Source organism: Leuciscus leuciscus, assembly GCF_965113295.1.
Source record: "Leuciscus leuciscus genome assembly, chromosome: 13".
Lineage (NCBI taxonomy): Eukaryota > Metazoa > Chordata > Actinopteri > Cypriniformes > Leuciscidae > Leuciscus > Leuciscus leuciscus.
Genome location: NC_138737.1, coordinates 1,844,718 through 1,858,167, shown reverse-complemented (window position 1 = coordinate 1,858,167; position 13,450 = coordinate 1,844,718). Strand labels below are relative to the sequence as shown.

General features: G+C 42.6%; 1 protein-coding gene and 1 long non-coding RNA gene across 3 annotated transcripts in view; one reads left to right on the top strand and one right to left on the bottom strand.

Moving 5' to 3' along the window:
• The window catches only part of dtx1 (deltex 1, E3 ubiquitin ligase), a 39,518-nt gene continuing 26,068 nt past the window's right edge, over positions 1–13,450 (top strand). Inside the window, exons 1-2 of one of the 2 annotated variants that reach the window (XM_082188872.1) lie at positions 1–250; positions 2,062–2,809. In XM_082188872.1, the coding sequence (XP_082044998.1) occupies positions 2,533–2,809 (277 nt within the window). In that variant the 5' untranslated portion in view covers positions 1–250; positions 2,062–2,532. Of the gene's footprint in view, positions 290–2,061; positions 2,810–13,450 lie in introns of both variants that reach the window. The other variant, XM_082188873.1, reaches the window with a different exon arrangement.
• Positions 1,086–2,037, bottom strand: LOC309513206. Its single transcript, XR_014211369.1, has 2 exons — positions 1,622–2,037; positions 1,086–1,571 (listed from the first exon to the last, which is right to left on the bottom strand). It is a non-coding gene; the product is annotated as an uncharacterized lncRNA (long non-coding RNA).

Below are 13,450 nucleotides of genomic sequence, written 5' to 3'. Positions count from 1 at the left end.
CGCACGAGCGAGCAACAGTCGCGCGGTGGAGGATGCGCACAACATGAGCAACAGCCAATACAGCTCATGCACAGCAGAACACGGCGCATTCCGACTCGCTTCTGCTCATTTCGTGTCGGGAATGTGATCTACAAACACTTTATTTGCTCATCTTCTCGTTTGAGGCCGGTTAGATGTTATTTGCGTCCTTTTTTTTCTGGATCAAACCTGGTTCATCGTCACGGCTCGGCGGAGACGCTTCACATCACAGGTGACTGATTCCTCTCCTCGTTTCTGCCTCCATTCTGAGGTGAAACCTGAAATGAAATAATACGAAATCGAATGCATTTACGATGTTGTAGTCAGGATGAGCCAATATAAAAGACTCATGTGTGTCCAGTTTATTCCTAGAGATCTGTGAGCGCGCATATTCCCTTTTTAATATCTAGTAATGATGAATCCTCGCTTTGACTGGACCTGCGTGAAGCGCTTTTAGTGGAGAAAATCGTCCCATCTGATCCAGTGTGATGCACTGATGAGTTTCTGATCGAATCGAATCAAGAGGAGACGCGGATCCGGAGCTCATATGGAGAAGAAGAACGAGATCATTTGCTCGTAAATGAAGATGAATCGAGAGCAGAACCGGCTCTTCTACACGTTTACATGGACCTCAGGCAGAACTGGGTTACAGTAGAGCAGATTTGAGGCCACACATATGCGCTTATTTCCCATAGATTCGGGTTCGGGTTGCGCGCACATCATCACGCGCGGCGACGCGAGGAACAGATGAAGGGTTTATTTGGGATTTATGATGCAGTTATTGATCACTGGCACAGGATCTTTCATCAGGGGTTATTAAAGGGAGGTTAGGAGGAGAGGGATCTCTCTCTCTGTGTTCGTGTTTTCAGTCTATGTTCACATGCGTATGTCTGACATGATTTCCTACAGATTCTGCATGTGGCATCAGTAGATGCGGGTCACACTACTGCCTACTGATGGCAAAATGCAAACTACAGTGTTTTAAAACATTTTAACTGCTACATAAAATAATATGATCGTATAACTAATATCTAAATGCATTTAAATAAAATAAAATAAATCCCTGCCATGCATGCAAATATGTATTTCACTGCTCCATAATGCATCAGACATTCCAGTTCAATAGTAAAACAAATGACTTGTTGTAAAACTGGAATTTTTGAATAATTTTACATGAAAACAATAACAAATTTTAATTTAAGTGGTGTAACTGCAATATAAAAAACACCAAAAAGACTTCAAAGGTCATCAATGTTTCTGCTTGCATTAGCTTTATTAATGTATTGATTAAAGAGTACAGCAGCCAATGATCAAGTAATTATAATGTTTTAGTTAATGATAACTCTACACCTATTTAGTTTGGAAGCTTGTGACCGCCATGAAACAAAACATTTTAAAAGATATTTGCAACTTTTATCTCGATGTTCTGATTTTTTTTTTTCTCACAATTGCGAGATATTAAAAGTCAGAATTGTGAGATAAAAAGGTTTATTTTTTTATTTTGTGGCGGAAACAAGCTTCCATACTTTAGTGTGACCAGTGCTGGGTAGTAACTGATGACATGTAATCTGGATTATGTAATCAGATTCCAAAAATTAAGTACTTGTAGTTAGATTAGATTACATTTAAAAATACTTGTAATCAATCAAACTACAGTTACTACTCTATTGATTACATGATTACATGTTGTTCTCACAATGGCATAGATGATTCATAATTCATTGATTCTACTTTATTTTAAATGTTCCTTTCCAAAAAAGCCTAATGCTTATAAAGCTCTTCCAGGAGCAATATATCCAATGAAAAAAAAAAAAATTTTTCTTTGTATTTTTATATCAATAAGGTACAAGATTGTCAAAACAATGTGATAAACAAGTTGGGTCAAAAGTAATCTAAAAAGTAGTCAGAATGAGTAACCTAGATTGCATCACTAACTATTTTTATCATGTGATATGGAAATGTGTGACCTTCAATTAAATGGGGTTTTTGTCTTGTATTTTTTGTCTGATTCTCTCTCTCTCTCTCCTCTGTCTGTTTCTTCAGACTTCAGACTCAGAATATAGAAACAGAAACTGTCTGACAGCGTCATTTTCTCCGTCAACCTGATCTAGACCAGAAAACTGGACCACAGGATTACAAGATTGTCTGAGCATCACTAACAGTTTCTGGACTCCTTCAAAACGAGATATAACATCTCAGATCATCTGTTCTGGATTACTTACTTTGGAGGAGAGCATGATTACTTCCAGAGCTGGAATACTAGAGACTAATCTAGTTTATGTGTGCAAACTCGATTACATGGGTGAATCCCTCATGTGAACGGAGCCTAATTCGTTCTTCTGCAGGACGTGCGTTGACTTCCACGGCAGCTCGTGTTGTTTATGTGGTCGTTCTTTCAGCAGAAACAAAGAATTCGGAATGTTGACAGTCTAAGAACATTCTTTTGGAACATTATTCCCTGCATATATTGTCCCGAGTTCTGTTCTGCCTGCTGTTGTCGTGGAGTTGAGTCGCATGGCTCGACCCGGCTCCGGGGTCCTGGCGTCGATGGGAGGAGGAGGAGGAGGAGGAGGAGGAGGATACTCGTCTCAGAGCATGGCACGGGTGGTGGTTTGGGAATGGATGAACGAACACGGCCGATGGAGGCCGTACAGCGCCACCGTCTGTCATCACATTGAAAACGTCCTGAAGGGAGACGCTCGTGGGACCGTCATACTGGGACAGGTGGATCCGCAGCTCGCGCCGTACGTCATCGACCTGCAGTCCATGCATCAGTTCAGACAAGACACAGGTGAGTCACGGATACACATCACTCCGCCGATGCACTTTTTCTGGATGTTTAACCATGAAAGGTGTGCTTTTGATGTGTGGGAACTTTAGTCAGTGTTTAGGCAAGTCCAAACATTTACATTCAGTTCAAATCCACTTTACATGCACTGCAGAAAATCTTTTTCTGAAAATGTATCAAAGTGTTAGTTCTTTATAGTGTTATAGTTATAGTACTTTATAGTATACTTTATAGTGTTAGTTCAACCAATTTTCCCATCATTTACTCACCTTCAAGCCATCCTAGGTGGATATGACTTTCTTCTTTCAGCTGAACACAATCGGAGTTATATTAAAAAATATCCTGGCTCTTTCCAAGCTTTATAATGGGAGTTTTTGAAGCCCAAAAAAGCGCATCCATCCATCATAAAAGTGCATCCATACGACTCAAATCAGGCCTTCTGAAGCCATGCGTTTGTGTAAGAAAAATATCCATCTATAATATCTATAATCACTGGCTTCCAGTAACAGCCATACGCGAATCTAGTTCCGGCGGAAGAGTGACATCTGACCCGACGCATGACGAGTGACGTCTGACCCGACGCATGACGAGTGACGTCTGACCCGACGCATGACGAGTGACGTCTGACCCGACGCATGACAAGTGACCTCTGACCCGACGCATGACGAGTGACGTCTGACCCGACGCATGGCGAGTGACGTCTGACCCGACGCATGGCGAGTGACGTCTGACCCGACGCATGACGAGTGACGTCTGACCCGACGCATGACGAGTGACCTCTGACCCGACGCATGGCGAGTGACGTCTGACCCGACGCATGGCGAGTGACGTCTGACCCGACGCATGGCGAGTGACCTCTGACCCGACGCATGGCGAGTGACGTCTGACCCGACGCATGGCGAGTGACGTCTGACCCGACGCATGACGAGTGACGTCTGACCCGACGCATGGCGAGTGACGTCTGACCCGACGCATGGCGAGTGACGTCTGACCCGACGCATGGCGAGTGACCTCTGACCCGACGCATGACGAGTGACGTCTGACCCGACGCATGACGAGTGACCTCTGACCCGACGCATGACGAGTGACGTCTGACCCGACGCATGACGAGTGACGTCTGACCCGACGCATGACGAGTGACGTCTGACCCGACGCATGGCGAGTGACGTCTGACCCGACGCATGGCGAGTGACGTCTGACCCGACGCATGACGAGTGACGTCTGACCCGACGCATGACGAGTGACGTCTGACCCGACGCATGACGAGTGACGTCTGACCCGACGCATGACGAGTGACCTCTGACCCGACGCATGGCGAGTGACGTCTGACCCGACGCATGGCGAGTGACGTCTGACCCGACGCATGGCGAGTGACGTCTGACCCGACGCATGACGAGTGACGTCTGACCCGACGCATGACGAGTGACGTCTGACCCGACGCATGACGAGTGACGTCTGACCCGACGCATGACGAGTGACCTCTGACCCGACGCATGGCGAGTGACGTCTGACCCGACGCATGGCGAGTGACGTCTGACCCGACGCATGACGAGTGACGTCTGACCCGACGCATGACGAGTGACCTCTGACCCGACGCATGACGAGTGACGTCTGACGTGACGAGTGACGTCTGACCCGATGCATGACGAGTGACGAGTGACGTCTGACCCGACGCATGACGAGTGACGAGTGACCTCTGACCCGACGCATGACGAGTGACGTCTGACCCGACGCATGACGAGTGACCTCTGACCCGACGCATGACGAGTGACCTCTGACCCATCACATGACCAGTGACCCCTGACCCGACCCATGACGAGTGACCCCTGACCCGACCCATGACGAGTGATCCCTGACCCGACCCATGACGAGTGACCCCTGACCCGACCTATGATGTAGGAGTAGCGTAAATTCAGGTGAGAGTCGAAAGCCTCTCGCGGTTCAAACAACAAACTCAAGCTCCTCCCACATTACAAAATTCTCGTTTTAGACTCCGGTGTTTGTTTTGCTCGATCCTCTGCGCTTCTGCATTCGTTAATACGTCATGCGTAGGGTCAGTGGTCACTGGTCATGCGTCGGGTCAGAGGTCACTGGTCATGCGTCGGGTCAGTGGTCACTGGTCATGCGTCGGGTCAGAGGTCACTGGTCATGCGTCGGGTCAGAGGTCACTCGTCATATGTCGGGTCAGAGGTCACTCGTCATGCGTCGGGTCAGAGGTCACTCTTCCGCCGGAACTAGACTCGCGTACAGCCGTTACCGGAAACCAGTGATTATAGTTTATAAAGTTATATGGATATTTTTCTTGGCTTCAGAAGGCCTTTATTAACCCCTGGAGTCGTACGGATCACTTTAATGATGGATGGATGCGCTTTTTTGAGCTTCAAAAACTAAGGTACCATTCACTCCCATTATAAAGCATGGAAGAGCCCGGATATTTAATAATATAACTCCAATTGAGTTTGGCTGAAAGAAGAAAGGATGACTTGAAGATGAGTAAATTATGGGATAATTTTCATTTTTGGGTGAACTATCCCTTAAAGTGAGTTTGTGCTTAAAACAAGAACAAAACATCTTTCAGTGTTGTCTGAAAGATAATCTTGAATTCCCTTTGAATTAGATTTATTTTTCTGACCCCATTTGCAGATATTTTTTCTAGATTAAATCATAAACTCACTTAATTTTGACAGTTTAAATTTTAAACAAGACTTAAATGTATCTTGATTTAAGAATGTTTATATGTTCAAAAATCTATTTTTTTTTTTTGCAGTGTATGTGAAGTGGATATGAATTGAATGTGAAAGTGTGGACTAAATGACTAGTTGTCTAACCACTTACTAAAGTTCCCACACATCAAAAGCACACCTTTCAAGGTTAAACGTTCAGAAAAAAGTGTGAGAGATTGTCTGAGAGGTTCTTGTGTGCCAGTAGTGTTCGTGCTGCATTTGAAGTCAACTAGATGAACAAAAGACAGCTTCAGGGTTTTTGTCTGCTTGGAAAATCTGTGCGGTTCCAACCAAGATCTGATATTCTCTGAAGACCATCTCTCTCCACACACACACACACACACACACACACACACACACACACACACACACACACACACACACACACACACACACACACACACACACACACACACACACACGCACAGATCGGCACGTCCCCAGGGCTCTCTGTTCGCATGATGCCATTGCCGCAGGCCACTGTTTTCCCTCATGAGAGAACATGACCTAAAGTAGAACAGTTCAGGGTTAAATTAGGACACATGGGATGCTCTGTGGAAAACAGAGCTGTGTGTTATTTTGGTGCATGTTTGTGTTCATTACTGCACATCTTTTAAAGATGAAGTGTGTCATTTCCGTGGAAATAACATCACCAGATACAGTAGTAAATATTCCCACAGATATTCTGGTCATAAAGACAGATAGTCCTGATCCTGAACTCGGTTGAGTCAATGCTTCTGTATCAATCTCTGAACATTAATCTGATGAGGAAGTACTTTGATATCATTGTCATGTGACTTGGATGCGGTTTGTCTCTTTCCTCTTGGCTTCTTAACTAGTCTAATGCAGCTTAACTAAGTTTTGCTGGAGAAACAGCACAGTTCTGGTACTAACCAATAACTAGCATGTACATTTACAGTAAAACTGATTGGCTGCAGGAAGGTTGTTTAAGTGGAAGTAGTTCATCTGTGAAAGTAAAAGGAAAATGTGCCACAGACTCTTCTGGATATTTAGGCCGTCATGCTAATCCGTGAAACCAGACTAAACCTAAAATGAGAAATCAACGTCTCTCATTGTATGACCTCTGACTTTGTGGTTTCTCTGCTTCACCAAGTTCCAGATGCGCTCTCTCTCACTCTCACACTCTCTCTCGCTCTCTCTCACTCTCACACTCTCTCTCGCTCTCTTTCACTCTCACACTCTCTCTCGCTCTCTCTCTCGCTCTCTCTCTCGCTCTCTGTGTGTGGGATGGGTGGGTTTACTTAGTTATTCTTGTGGGACAAAATTGTCCCCAGAAGTGAGCTAAAACTGACTAAACCTCCCTTTGGGAGTTATTTACATTCTAAACATGCACAAAGTTTTCTGTTATTGTGTTAAGCTAGTAATCAATTTAACGGGCATTATCTAAAAACATTAAGTCTAAGGTACTTTGTCATTTAAAAGTGTGTTTGTGTGGGTTTGCTTAACCATGGTTATTATTGGGAACAAAATCTTTCCCAGAAGTGAGGTAAATCCAATAAAACCTTCAATTTGGGGGCGTCTTCATTTGAAAAATTATGAATAAATTTAGCAAACTATGTTTTTTAGTTGTTCAGTGTGTTCTGACTGCTTACCAGGATGTTGCTATACAGTTGCTATGGTGCTTTGGATGGTTGCCAGGGCGTTGCTATGTGATTTCTAAAGTGGTTTTAAGCATGTTTTATGCATTCGCTAAGGTTTTCTTAATGATTTTAGCATGTTGCTATGCAGTAGCTAGGGTTTTCTTATTTGTTGCCAGGGTGTTCCTATGCAGTTGCTATGGTGCTTTGGATGGTTGCTAAGGCGTTGATTATGTGGTTTATATCGTGCTTTTAAGCATGTTTTTATTCAGTTGCCAGGCTTTTCTAAATGGTTTTTAGCATGTTGCTATGCAATACCAAGTGTGTTCTGACTGGTTAACAGGGTGTTGTTATACAGTTGCTATAGTGCTTTGGATGGTTGCCAGGGCGTTGCTATGTGATTTCTAAAGTGGTTTTAAGTATGTTTTATGCATTCGCTAAGGTTTTCTTAATGATTTTAGCATGTTGCTATGCAGTAGCTAGGGCTTTCTTATTTGTTGCCAGGGTGTTGCTACGCAGTTGCTATGGCGCTTTGGATGGATGCCAAGGCGTTGCTTTGTGGTTTTAAGCATGTCAGATCATTAAAAATTAAATAAGAAAACTTTAAAGTGACATTTTTTCTTGCGTGTGTGTAAAATTTTGGACCACTTAACACGAATTTTAATTTTCTGAATTGGATGTATGCATGCTTATTTTAGGTGTCCTGGTTCTTCCAGATGGAGCTCTCTTAATAGACTTAGCGTTCTGAGATTCATGTGTGTGGTGTGTGTGTGTGTGTGTGTGTGTACTGGTGGTGTCCCTCCCTCACTGCTTGGATCTGTCATTAGTTTGAGGTTTCCTCGTGTGCAGTAAGTATGCAGTATGGTACTGTCTCTAATAAACAGCAGCTGGTCACTAAGGTCATACTGACATCGCTCAGCCCTGCAGAATTCCTTCTTCTTTCAGCCTTGTGGGATTCATGCGGAAAATAGTTTGATTTGAGTGCTGCTCGTCTTAGGATTGCCGGTTGACTGGTTGCCAGGGCATCACAGTGTCGTTGCTTCGGTTTTTGTCAGTTTTTGTCAGTTTTTGTCATGTCTTCATGCGGTTGCTAGGGTTTTTTAAATGTTTTTTAGCATGTTGCTTTGCAGAACTGTAGCTAGTGTGTTCTGACTGGTTGCCGAGGCATTGTTATGTGGTTCTATAGTGGTTTTAAGCAAGTTTTTGTGCAGTTGCTAGAGTTTTCTAAAAAAAAAATAGCATGTGTGTACTCTGACTGGTTGCCAGGGTGTCGCTATTCATTTATGGTACTGTGGGTGGTTGCCAGGGCTTTGCTATGTGGTTTCTAAGGTGGTTTTAAGCATGTTTTTATTCAGTTGCCAGGCTTTTTAAATTAGTTTTTAGTGTGTTGCTATACAATATCAAGTGTGTTCTGATTGGTTGCCAGAGTGATGCTACGTGGTTGCTATGGTGCTGTGGATGGTTACCAAGGCATTGCTATGAGATTTCTAAGGTGGTTTTAAGCAAGGGTTTTCTAAAAGATTTTAACGTTGCAACCTGCTATGCAGTAGCTAGGGTGTTCTTATTGGTTGCCAGGGTGTTGCTACAACAACAACATTTATTTATAAAGCACATTTAAACACAATATAGATTGATCCAAAGTGCTGTACATAGTACAAAGCAGGTCTACACTATCAAAAAACAACAACAACAAACAACAATAATTACAGGTTTCCAAAAGCTAAAGAATAAAAATGTGTTTTAAGAGTAGATTTAAAAATGTCAAAATCTACATTTAAAAATGTCCAACCTCACATGATAAGGGAGACCATTCCAAAGCTTGGGCCCAGCCACAGAGCTACGTAGTTGCTATGGCGCTTTGCATGGTTTCCAAGGTGTTGCTAAGGGTTTCTAAGGTGTTCTGGGTTCCTTCTATGTGCATCTGTGGATTTTTTTCACCTGTTTTATGGTCTATAAAGGTAAAAATGGTGCCTCTGATGATCACCTAGTAAAGTAGCAGCACACTCTCCTCAACAACACACAGGATTTGAGGAATCATTGGTGTCTGGAGCACAAACACTGCAGGATGACGCACATACTCAACTTTATCACTTACTGTTAGAGGTTTCATCACATCTCTAATAAGGAAAGACTGGAGAGCGTCTGGTCTGTGTGTGTGTGATGAACGGCAGTGCAGATGTGATTGTGTGTGTTTGAATGGGGTTTGATCTCTGGCCAGACTCAATCGGTCTGTTTGTCTCCGGAGAGAGTCTGTGGTTTTCTGCAGCGCTGTAGATGTCTTCTCTTACACGTCTCATTTACAAAGTAACACTGCAATGATTTGTTTAGGTCAATGGACTGGACGGAGATATACAGTGTTGTATTCAAGTGCGCATTATAAATCTCATCAGCCAATCAGTGTTAAAACAAAAACGTTTTTAATGCTGGCATTTGAATTCTTCCTATAACACAAACAGTACAGCATGGTGCTAACAATGCCAAAGTCATGGGTCAGATTCCTAAAGAATGCAAGGTTGGAAAAATGTATAGCTTGAATGCAATGCAAGTCGCTTTGAGTAAATGCATCTGCCAAATGCATATAAGTGAATGTGAACTTTTCAGGAATGTCATCCACTAAGCCTTAAACATTGTTGCATTGTTGCTTATTATTGATTATAATAATGCATATTTTTGTCAAAGATGACTTTCATTCTTTTCTGTTGTTCACACATCTCTCTGTAAGTACTTTATTTTAGCAACTGTGGTTTTGCTATAGGAGGTTGCATTATTATTATTATTATTATTATTATTATTATTATTTATTTATTTATTTATTTATTATTTCAAAAATATTTTTTTACTTTTCATTTTAAATCAGTTTCTGTCTGGTTTACATGTTTATTATTTTAATGGTGGTATTACCAGGTTCCATCCATCCATCACATTTTTTCTTTTAACTTTAAGTCAGTTTTTGTCTGAATTGCATCTTTATTTTTTTAATAGCATTATTTTTTAACTAGGCTCTCATAGATGTATCTCTCATGTAAAACATGTATGACTTTTGTACCTTCCATGTTTTAATGCATTATGGATTGTCGACTCATTTCTGATGGAGAACATTTTGCCCTTTATTATTAAAGGTGCTCTAAGCGATGTTGGGTGACGTCATTTCTTGTTGACGTTCGAAGTATTGTCAAACAAAACGGAGGCTAGCTCGACCCTCCCTCCTCCTCATCCCATCCCCTCCTCCTCATCCCGTCCCCTCCCCCGATGTAAATTCGGGACTTCGCGCTTTCCTTCTCCTTTTCCCTCTTCTTTGCTATTTGTTCATCGGAACGTCGTCTCTTTGGTCATGTGTCGGCCATATCAAAATTCAAGAGAATATAACTCTAACGTTAGTCGTTGTCGTTGTCTAGGACATCTCTCCTCTAGCTAACTTCCCTCCTCATGCTTCTCTCTCCTCCACTCCCCACATCCCCCTTCATGCGCACTAACCCCCCAACCCCCACCCCCAAATCATTCTTGTCGGTTATTGGCTGGAACACTGTTTGTTATGTTTCGTGGTCCAGGCTGGGCCAGTTTGTTTTTGTTGCCGTTTGTGGAGCCTGGGCTGTCTACAGAGACCGTGTTTTTTTTCAGTGTGTTCAGGGGACAGGCAGCTAGCTGATATTGAGGAGATGTTTGCTGTATGTGACAAATGTTTTAGCCTAAAAAACGCGTGACATCGCTTAGAGCCAGAGTCCTGCACGTACCCGCAGTGCTTAAAACCGCATCCGACCCGTTTTCCGACAGCAGCACTAATTAAAATCCGCACCCGACCCGACCCGCTTAAAATAGAACCGACACCCGAAATAAAATCAGTTTAGCCAATCACATTATAGACACACTTACAAAAATGTTTATTGCCAGGTCATACAGAAGTTTTTACACGACAATTAACACAAGGACAACTTCAGCCACAGCTGTCAAAAGGCCGGTTAAGAACATGGCTAACGTTACCACAAAACTGAGTAGCCTTAACATTTTACCAATCGAACAGACGCGGCTACAACACTATATGCCACGCAATTTCGTCTAGCCTACATCTGACAATTTTGGGTTCAAACACGTGTTTGAACCCAAAATTGTCACATGTAGGCTAGACGAAATTGCGTCTACCACACATACTGAACAGTGTTAAATTTGAAAAAATACTGTTCGATAGAACTGTTAGGTTTGTTACCACAGTTATCTGCGTGCTTCCTCGGCGATGAAGTTCCACATTTGCGGCTATCCAACACGAAAATGCATGCAGCAAAGCCTTTCACAATATTTTCTTCAGATAACTCCAAATTTCTCCCACACACTCGACTTGATTTTTGATGACGAATTTGTCGACAACTTTACAATCTCCACTAGCTATTCTTTTCTTCAACTCCTCAGCATCCATCTCGACGACTGCAAGCAGATCGTGCGCGCGGTTATGATGAATTTTTAAAACTGAAAGTAGCCTAGGTAACGTTATAGATCCTGGGAGGGCGTGGCGTGTGGGCACAAATAAACTGATGTGGATTTTAAAGGTGCAGTGTGTGATTTATAGCGGCATCTAGTGGTGGGGTTACGAATTTCAACCAACAGAAGTTAGGTGGCCGACAGGAAAATATGTAATCGTCTGAGACAGCAGAGAGTAGTCAGATCAGCAATGAGGTTTCTTTACAAAGATAAATTAAGAAATTATGTTTACTTTATTATATGTTATTGCGAATATTATTGTTACTTGTTCATCATTGTGTCAGTGTTTTATTCGCTGACTTTAGCTTGCTTCCTTGCACGCAGAACAACATAACGAAACGCGTTTGTCCGTTTAGGGCCACTGTAGAAACATGTCGGCACATTTCAATGTAAGGGGACCCGCGGTGTATGTAGATATAAACGGCTCATTCTAAGGTAATAAAAACATAACGGTTCATTAAGTAAGGTCTTTATACACCACTGAAAACATAGTTATGTATTTGATATTGCATTTCTGTCAACAGATCCTCCTAAATATTACACAATGCACCTTTAAATTATTTTATCAACTTGAAATGCAGGCATATTTTTGTAGATGTGTTCCTAAAAATATGCATATATTTTTACGTTTGCATGTGATTGTTTTAAACCCGTGTTTAGAGCCGTGTTTAGACCCATGTTTCCCCCGTGTCCGACCCGACCCGCACCCGTATCCGACACAGTTGGATATTTTTCACCCGTTTTAGCTAAATTTTGCGCGCAGGTACCCGAACCCCTGCAGGACTCTGGCTTAGAGCACCTTTAACACTTCTAAAAAATTAAAATAAAAATATTAACAAGGTGTATTGGTAGAAATCTACGGAGCCCCTAAGGGACATGGTGAAGGAGGAATGGAGAAAAAAATGATTTGCCATTGCTTTTACATTCTCTCGCAAAATGTTTGCGTTCCCCTGAGAAACCTAGTGTTCGCGAAAAAAACACGTTTCTCATGGGAACGCAAAAGCATTGGGATTTTTCCTCCATCTTCCATCACCATGTCCCTTTAGGGCCTCCGTAGGAATCAGTTTTCTTGCTTCTAAAACTGAACGTGCTGGAGAACGAGTTTGTATGTAAAATGCAACAGGCGTCACACAGCTGTCATTTGCATAGTTTTTCCGCAGGACACGCCCCCACACAGTCACTGTTTCTCAAGTCGCCAGTAAACATTACACACTGACCCTGACAAACACTACTGTCACAGAAATACTCTTATAGTATTATAGTCAGCACCAAGCTAATATGATTGGCCAGCCACAGCCTGGCTCATGAATATTAATTAAGTTATGTGATATCTGATTTGCTGAAAGGCAGATGTTAGTTGGTGAGCTTTAGCCAATAGTTGGATTAGTGCATGATGCTTTAATTCAGTCGAGTGCTAAAGCAGCCGGTTGGCAGATGCTTCTGCAAGGTCGTGACGTTTTTGTGTTGTGCATCTGGCTACTTTTTGCCCTTCATGCTGCTGTCCACTAGTTTATCTGCCAGAAAGTAGAGTTTACAGTTATTTCTAGAGGTTTTCTGGATCAGGTATGATGATGGCTATGCTTCTGATTGACTGATTGTGTTGTGTATGAGTGTGTTTCAGTTTAACATTCAGCTGTTAACATTTTCACAGCTCTGTTTTGAGCGTGAGAAACTCATTCGAGCTGATGTGTAAACTCATAGGCTTTTGTGGTCACGAACGTGTTAGGTGTTTTCTTTGAATGCAGGTTTGTGTTGCCTATGTGTTTTTAGTAGGGTATTAACATGCATATAGAGTCTCATTCTTCCGTGTTCTTACTGAGAATGAAACTTATACAGGTTACATCTATGGCGGC